Source organism: Ictalurus punctatus, chromosome 13 (assembly GCF_001660625.3).
Source record: "Ictalurus punctatus breed USDA103 chromosome 13, Coco_2.0, whole genome shotgun sequence".
In the NCBI taxonomy this organism is placed as follows: Eukaryota; Metazoa; Chordata; class Actinopteri; order Siluriformes; family Ictaluridae; genus Ictalurus; species Ictalurus punctatus.
Genome location: NC_030428.2, coordinates 29,235,001 through 29,245,000, shown reverse-complemented (window position 1 = coordinate 29,245,000; position 10,000 = coordinate 29,235,001). Strand labels below are relative to the sequence as shown.

The following is a 10,000-nucleotide window of genomic DNA, read 5'->3' as shown; positions in this document are numbered from 1 at the left end:
CACCTATACACACCTATACACACCTATACACACCTATACACACGTGCACACACCTGTACACACCTATACACACCTGCACACACCTGTACACACCTATACACACGTGCACACACCTGTACACACCTATACACACCTGCACACACCTATACACACCTATACACACCTATACACACGTGCACACACCTGTACACACCTATACACACGTGCACACACCTATACACACCTGCACACACCTATACACACCTATACACACCTATACACACCTATACACACGTGCACACACCTGTACACACCTATACACACGTGCACACACCTGTACACACCTATACACACGTGCACACACCTATACACACGTGCACACACCTGTACACACCTGTACACACCTGTACACACGTGCACACACCTGTACACACCTGTACACACGTGCACACACCTATACACACCTATACACACCTGCACACACCTGTACACACCTGTACACACCTGTACACACGTGCACACACCTGTACACACCTGTACACACGTGCACACACCTATACACACCTATACACACGTGCACACACCTGTACACACCTATACACACGTGCACACACCTATACACACCTATACACACCTGCACACACCTGTACACACCTATACACACCTATACACACCTGCACACACCTATACACACCTATACACACCTGCACACACCTATACACACCTGCACACACCTGTACACACCTATACACACCTATACACACCTATACACACGTGCACACACCTGTACACACCTATACACACGTGCACACACCTATACACACCTGTACACACCTGCACACACCTATACACACCTATACACACCTATACACACCTATACACACGTGCACACACCTGTACACACCTATACACACCTGCACACACCTGTACACACCTATACACACGTATACACATGTGCACACACCTATACACACCTGCACACACCTGTACACACCTATACACACGTGCACACACCTGTACACACCTATACACACCTGCACACACCTATACACACCTATACACACCTATACACACGTGCACACACCTGTACACACCTATACACACGTGCACACACCTATACACACCTGCACACACCTATACACACCTATACACACCTATACACACCTATACACACCTATACACACGTGCACACACCTGTACACACCTATACACACGTGCACACACCTGTACACACCTATACACACGTGCACACACCTATACACACGTGCACACACCTGTACACACCTGTACACACCTGTACACACGTGCACACACCTGTACACACCTGTACACACGTGCACACACCTATACACACCTATACACACCTGCACACACCTGTACACACCTGTACACACCTGTACACACGTGCACACACCTGTACACACCTGTACACACGTGCACACACCTATACACACCTATACACACGTGCACACACCTGTACACACCTATACACACGTGCACACACCTATACACACCTTTACACACCTGCACACACCTGTACACACCTATACACACCTATACACACCTGCACACACCTATACACACCTATACACACCTGCACACACCTATACACACCTGCACACACCTGTACACACCTATACACACCTATACACACCTATACACGTGCACACACCTATACACACCTATACACACGTGCACACACCTATACACACCTATACACACCTGCACACACCTGTACACACCTATACACACCTATACACACCTGCACACACCTATACACACCTGCACACACCTATACACACCTATACACACGTGCACACACCTGTACACACCTATACACACGTGCACACACCTATACACACCTATACACACGTGCACACACTTGTACACACCTATACACACGTGCACACACCTATACACACCTGTACACACGTGCACACACCTGTACACACCTATACACACCTGCACACACCTGTACACACCTATACACACCTGCACACACCTATACACACCTGCACACACCTATACACACCTATACACACCTGCACACACCTATACACACCTATACACACCTGCACACACCTATACACACCTGCACACACCTATACACACCTATACACACCTGCACACACCTATACACACCTGTACACACCTGTACACACCTGCACACACCTATACACACCTATACACACCTGCACACACCTATACACACCTGTACACACCTGCACACACCTATACACACCTATACACACCTGCACACACCTATACACACCTGTACACACCTGTACACACCTATACACACCTGCACACACCTATACACACCTGTACACACCTGTACACACCTATACACACCTGCACACACCTATACACACCTATACACACCTGCACACACCTATACACACCTGTACACACCTGCACACACCTATACACACCTATACACACCTATACACACCTATACACACCTGCACACACCTATACACACCTGTACACACCTGTACACACCTATACACACCTGCACACACCTATACACACCTGTACACACCTGTACACACCTATACACACCTGCACACACCTATACACACCTGTACACACCTGCACACACCTATACACACCTGTACACACCTGCACACAACTGCACACACCTATACACACCTGTACACACCTGTACACACCTATACACACCTGCACACACCTATACACACCTGTACACACCTGCACACACCTATACACACGTGCACACACCTATACACACCTATACACACCTGCACACACCTATACACACCTGTACACACCTATACACACCTGTACACACCTGTACACACCTGCACACACCTATACACACCTATACACACCTGCACACACCTATACACACCTGTACACACCTGCACACACCTATACACACCTGTACACACCTGCACACACCTATACACACCTGTACACACCTGTACACACCTATACACACCTGCACACACCTATACACACCTGTACACACCTGTACACACCTATACACACCTGCACACACCTATACACACCTGTACACACCTGCACACACCTATACACACCTATACACACCTGCACACACCTATACACACCTGTACACACCTGTACACACCTATACACACCTGCACACACCTATACACACCTGTACACACCTGTACACACCTATACACACCTGCACACACCTATACACACCTGTACACACCTGCACACACCTATACACACCTGTACACACCTGCACACACCTGCACACACCTATACACACCTGTACACACCTGTACACACCTATACACACCTGCACACACCTATACACACCTGTACACACCTGCACACACCTATACACACGTGCACACACCTATACACACCTATACACACCTATACACACGTGCACACACCTATACACACCTATACACACGTGCACACACCTATACACACCTATACACACGTGCACACACCTATACACACCTATACACACGTGCACACACCTATACACACGTGCACACACCTATACACACCTATACACATGTGCACACACCTATACACACATGCACACACCTATACACACCTGCACACACCTATACACACCTATACACATGTGCACACACCTATACACACATGCACACACCTATACACACCTGCACACACCTGTACACACCTATACACATGTGCACACACCTATACACACATGCACACACCTATACACACCTGCACACACCTGTACACACCTATACACACGTGCACACACCTGTACACACCTGCACACACCTATACACACCTATACACACCTGCACACACCTATACACACCTATACACACCTATACACACCTGCACACACCTATACACACCTATACACACGTGCACACACCTATACACAAATTCACAGACCTGTACACACCTGCACACACCTGTAGACACCTGCACACACCTATACACAGCCACACACACACACACATACATTCTAACACATTACACACTCTAACACACGCTACTTCACTTTGACACACACTAATTCTGATCTAACACTCATTATAATTTTGGTGTCATATTTGTGTATGTCTGTGTGTGTGTGTGTGTGTGTGTGTGTGTGTGTGTGTGTGTGTGTGTGTGTGTTCAGAGGACCGTAAGTGTGAGCTGAGTTGTCGCTCTAAAGAGACGGGGGAGGTGGTGTTTATGAATCAGGTGATGCATGATGGGACACGATGCAGTTACACTGATCCATTCAGTGTGTGTGCCAGAGGAGAGTGTCTGGTGAGGATAGACCTGTCTGTCTCGCTGTTCCTCTCTGTTCCTGTTTGTATCTGTAACTCATGATCTCTCCACTGTCTGTCACTCTCTCTCTGTTTCTGTCTGTCTGTCTGTCTCTCAGCACGTGGGGTGTGATAGGGAGGTCGGCTCGTATAAACAGGAGGATAAGTGCGGTGTGTGTGAAGGAGATAACACTCACTGTCGCACTGTCAAGCTGACGCTCACCAAAACCCCTAAACTCAAAGGTAATAATAATAACAATAATAATAATAATAATAGTAATAATAAAATAATAGTAATAACATGAAGAACGGGGATATTAGTCTTTACTTCTCTGTGAATCTGTTTCATTCCGTTTCTTATGAAACAGTCATGTGACATTTTCACTTCACTGATTCTTATCGAAAAATTCATTATTGAACAGTGAGACAGGTTCAGTGTAAATACTGCGTCTAACACCTATAACATTTTAATAAACATCTCTCTCCATGTCTCTCTCTCTCTGTGTCTCTCTCTGTGTCTCTCTCCATTTCTGTCTCTCTCTCTGTGTCTCTCTCTGTGTCTCTCTCTGTGTCTCTCTCCATTTCTGTCTCTCTCTCTCTGTGTCTCTCTCCATTTCTGTCTCTCTCTCTGTGTCTCTCTCCATGTCTCTCTCTCTGTGTCTCTCTCCATTTCTGTCTCTCTCTCTGTGTCTCTCTCTGTGTCTCTCTCTGTGTCTCTCTCCATTTCTGTCTCTCTCTCTCTGTGTCTCTCTCTCCATGTCTGTCTCTCTCTCTCTGTGTCTCTCTCTGTGTCTCTCTCCATTTCTGTGTCTCTCTCTCTCTCTGTGTCTCTCTCTCCATTTCTGTGTCTCTCTCTGTGTCTCTCTCCATTTCTGTGTCTCTCTCTCTCTCTGTGTCTCTCTCTCCATTTCTGTCTCTCTCTCTGTGTCTCTCTCTCCATGTCTGTCTCTCTCTCTGTGTCTCTCTCTCCATATTTGTCTGTCTGTCCATGTCTGTCTCTCTCTCTGTGTCTCTCTCCATTTCTGTCTCTCTCTCTCTGTGTCTCTCTCTCCATGTCTGTCTCTCTCTCTGTGTCTCTCTCTCCATTTCTGTCTCTCTCTGTGTGTCTCTCTCTCCATGTCTGTCTCTCTCTCCATATTTGTCTGTCTGTCCATGTCTGTCTCTCTCTCTGTGTCTCTCTCTCCATGTCTGTCTCTCTCTCTGTGTCTCTCTCTCCATGTCTGTCTCTCTCTCTGTGTCTCTCTCTCCATGTCTGTCTCTCTCTCTGTGTCTCTCTCCATTTCTGTCTCTCTCTCTGTGTCTCTCTCTCCATGTCGGTCTCTCTCTCTGTGTCTCTCTCCATTTCTGTCTCTCTCTCTGTGTCTCTCTCTCCATGTCTGTCTCTCTCTCTGTGTCTCTCTCTCCATTTCTGTCTCTCTCTGTGTGTCTCTCTCTCCATGTCTGTCTCTCTCTCCATATTTGTCTGTCTGTCCATGTCTGTCTCTCTCTCTGTGTCTCTCTCCATTTCTGTGTCTCTCTCTCCATGTCTGTCTCTCTCTCTGTGTCTCTCTCTCCATGTCTGTCTCTCTCTCTGTGTCTCTCTCTCCATGTCTGTCTCTCTCTCTGTGTCTCTCTCTCCATGTCTGTCTCTCTCTCTGTGTCTCTCTCTCCATTTCTGTCTCTCTCTCCATGTCGGTCTCTCTCTCCATATTTGTCTCTCTCTCCATGTCTGTCTGTCCATGTTTGTCTCTCTCTCTTTGTCTCTCTCGCTGTGTCTCTCTCCTTGTCTGTCTCTCTCTCCGTGTCTCTCTCTCTCCTCAGGTTTGCTGAAGGTGTTTGATATCCCAGCAGGAGCGAGACACATTGTGATTGAGGAGAATGCATCGTCTCCACATCTCATGGGTGAGTTCAGGAAGCTTTGATAAGTGGTAAAGGTGTTGGACGATATATCAGCGTAGTGAGGACTGAAATGATTTTATTCTCATGATGTTACACTGGAATACACTATGACATCACTTCCTCTTGCCAATCTCTTCCTACTGGCTCTTCTTCTTTAAACACCTCCCTTCCTGTAGGGTTTGTTCTTAGACTGGTGATAGTTCCTGAGAACCTTTCTCAAATCTCTGCCTCTCCATTCACCGGCAGACTCGTTTCAGCAGCTTCAGTACAACGCTGCAACCCGAACACACGGCTCGTTACATTCACTTCCTGCAGATCGTCCATTCACCTTCTCATTAATCTCCTCTCGGACGCTGATGCTGTTACAGTGAAATAATCAACAGCATGGACAGGTGTGATAAAGCTGCTGCTTCCACCCTGCGTTTGATTATTTTCTGATAGCAGCTCGTCCCCAAGTCTTTCAGTCCTCTTATTCCACAGCAACTCCTCCTCCTCCTCCTGTTCCCCCTCCTCCTGTTCCTCCTCCTCCTCTTCCTCCTGTTCCTCCTCCTCCTGTTCCTCCTCCTGTTCCTCCTCCTCCTGTTCCTCCTCCTCCAACTCCTCCTCCTCCTCCTCCTGTTCCTCCTCCTCCTCCTGTTCCTCCTCCTGTTCCTCCTCCTCCTGTTCCTCCTCCTCCTCCTGTTCCTCCTCCTCCTGTTCCTCCTCCTGTTCCTCCTCCTCCTGTTCCTCTTCCTCCTCCTCCTCCTCCTGTTCCTCCTCCTCCTGTTCCTCCTCCTGTTCCTCCTCCTCCTCCTGTTCCTCCTCCTCCAACTCCCCCTCCTCTTCCTCCTCCTCCAACTCCCCCTCCTCTTCCTCCTCCTCCTCCTGTTCCTCCTCCTGTTCCTCCTCCTCCTCTTCCTCCTCCTGTTCCTCCTCCTGTTCCTCCTCCTCCTCCTCCTCCTGTTCCTCCTCCTCCTGTTCCTCCTCCTGTTCCTCCTCCTCCTGTTCCTCCTCCTGTTCCTCCTCCTCCAACTCCTCCTCCTCATGTTTTCATTTTCTGCCCAGTGTAAATACATTACAGAACACATAATATCGCTGCACAGTTCAGGGTAAACAGGCGCATGATGTTCTGAAGTATCATGACATCATCATGCATCCACCGTCTTTAATCTCAGCGTGAAAAATCTCAATCTGCCTTCAGTCTGTAGTGAAGAACTCTGTAAAAGTTATCAGCACGTGGCTCAGAGCTCTGTTATCACAGATAATGGAAAAAATCCTGTAGAGTTCTAGATAATCCTACATGAGCACTCTTCACACACACACACACACACACACACACACACAGTGTTTATACCCAGACATCACCCGAGTTCAATTACAATAAAACAAAAATAAGCTCAACCATGTTGGAGTACCGGTGCTTCTGCCACCACGGCCACCTTTTCTTCCTTGTTGTTGCACTTTTTGGATTATTTATTGTATTTTATATGACATGAACATTTCTATTACAATTTGCTGCTATAATTTTTCATTTGCAGTTAAAAAATAATATTTTTTTATAATTAGTGTGTGTTTAATAAGATTCTGCATTCCGTGTAATAAACACTATAATATGGGCTTCTTTCAGAACCGGATCTGTCACTCTACTGAGTCTCTGCTCACTGACACGCAATTATCTCTGCATCCAAGACCTTATTTACCACATGAATATCCTAGTGACAGCATATCACTAACACAGCTAAAGTTTCTGTTCTTCCAATTCTGTAGTTCCCGAAATTTAACATCTGTAGCTATAGATCTGATCAGCATAAAAAAAACAGTGAAATGTCCAACTTTAATAAGAGCCGTGAAGTAAAGGCTTTTCATCACTTCAAGAGAGAGAGAGAATAGAGAGAGGGAATAAAGAGAGAGGGAATAGAGAGAGAGAGAGAGAGAGAGAGAGAGAGAGAATAGAGAGGGAATAGAGAGAGAGAGAATAAAGAGAGGGAATAAAGAGAGGGAATAAAGAGAGGGACTAGAGAGAGAATAGAGAGAGAATAGAGAGAGAATAGAGAGAGAATAGAGAGAGAATAGAGAGAATAAAGAGAGAATAGAGAGAGAGAGAATAAAGAGAGAATAGAGAGAGAGAATAGAGAGAGAATAGAGAGAATAAAGAGAGAGTATAGAGAGAGGGAATAAAGAGAGAGAGAATAAAGAGAGAATAGAGAGAGAGAATAGAGAGAGAATACAGATGTTCACTTCACAGATGTTATACAACATTAAATGCAACTATAAGTGGATAAAAAGTGTGCTGTGTCATTCTTTAACTGATGAAGAAATAAAAGACTGTAATTGTTGATTTAAACCCGTTTCTGTTCCACAGCGGTTAAGAGTCAGGTGAGCGACAGTTTCGTCCTCAACGCGAAGGGAGACGAGGTGAAGTCGAAGACGTTCATCGAGAGCGGTGTGGAGTGGGAGTACACCATGGAGGGAGAGAAAGAGACACTGAAAACCGCCGGCCCTCTGCATGAAGGCATCCTAGTGCTGGTGGGAGGACACAACAAACCTGCACCAGCACTTACACTTACATCCTCATTATAATATTTAATGAGCGGCCTGATATTCAGAATTATTAATGAATTCATCACCTCAGTTGATTTCACTCAGGTGATTATGATTAGAAATAAAATATTTTGGAACATTTAGCTGACGCTCTGATTGGCTAACGTTAGCTCTAGTTTTTATTGAATTAAAATAGATGTATTATTTGATGTAATATTTATTTATGTCATAGTGTAAATATATATTTATTAATTGGAATCGAATACGTGTGTTTATTTCTACATTCATCTGTATAACTGTAGATTGGATTGTTGATTGAACAGTCTGATATGTGTGATTGGACTGAACTGGAGGACTGTTTTTTCTGTGGGACGTCAAAATAAATAAATAAGTGACGTATCTCGAAGAAAACATTATGCAAAGAACGGTTTCGGATTCCTGAGACATACATCAAATGAATAAAAGTAGCTATGTGCTGATCTGCAGCTTTGTTTGCCATGGAGGATTCTGGGTAAAGATGCAAATGATGCGAACGTCTCACTTCCTCATGAAAGTAATAATGTCCTGCCGGTCATTCATGATTTAATGATTCATTTCTGAAGATATACTGACTGAACAGGTCTCAGTGGGAGATACAGCTAGCGTATGACTGTCATTTCATCTGTGTGTGTGTGTGTGTGTGTGTGTGTGTGTGTGTGTGTGTTTACTCTGTGTAGGTGGTTCCTAAAGAAGAAGACAGGAAGATCAGTTTAACTTATAAATACATCATCCATGAGGATCTGGTTCCCATCATCACCAACAACAACGTGCTGTTATCTGAACTGGACAGTTACGACTGGGCACTGAAGAGCTGGACACAGTGCACCAAGCCCTGTGGAGGAGGTGTGTGTGTGTGTGTGTGTGTGTGTGTGTGTGTGTGTGTGTGTGTGTGTGTGTGTGTGTGTGTGGAGAACAACGCTTGTTTTACGGTTCAGTGGAAACATGACTTGAAACACGTCTAAGTGTGTAGTTCTTCTTTATGCCAGCTTCTCAAGAGTTAAATGTTTCTTGTGTCTCCATGGAAACACATCTATGGCCAACAAAAGTCTGACCACTGAGTTGTTTACAAACATAAGTGAAGTAATTGTTGTGAGGTTGATGCGACGCCTCACCGCAGCCCGTGAAGCTGATGTTATTGAGTTTAGTTGGTCTGAGGTAAAGTGATAAAACTGCTGTAAATAAACAGATAAACACTACGACATGCAGGATTACAGGATTTGGCTTCTGCTGTGTGCTGGTCCTGTGTGTGTGTGTGTGTGTGTGTGTGTGTGTGTGTGTGTGTGTGTGTGTGTAGGTGTGCAGTACGCTAAATACGGCTGTAGAAGGAAGGGTGATGGACG

At 45.7% G+C, this 10,000-nt stretch overlaps 1 protein-coding gene across 3 annotated transcripts in view; it reads left to right on the top strand.

Annotated features, from left to right (window-relative positions):
- Positions 1 to 10,000, top strand: part of LOC108273522 (A disintegrin and metalloproteinase with thrombospondin motifs 14) — a 57,642-nt gene that overhangs the window by 40,958 nt on the left and 6,684 nt on the right. For all 3 annotated transcript variants that reach the window (XM_053685256.1, XM_053685255.1, XM_053685257.1), the window contains exons 13-18: positions 4,091 to 4,224; positions 4,343 to 4,466; positions 6,024 to 6,104; positions 8,443 to 8,606; positions 9,338 to 9,503; positions 9,955 to 10,000. The exon at positions 9,955 to 10,000 is cut by the window's right edge and continues 87 nt beyond it. In XM_053685256.1, coding sequence (XP_053541231.1) covers positions 4,091 to 4,224; positions 4,343 to 4,466; positions 6,024 to 6,104; positions 8,443 to 8,606; positions 9,338 to 9,503; positions 9,955 to 10,000 — 715 coding nt within the window. The remainder of the gene's footprint in view (positions 1 to 4,090; positions 4,225 to 4,342; positions 4,467 to 6,023; positions 6,105 to 8,442; positions 8,607 to 9,337; positions 9,504 to 9,954) is intronic.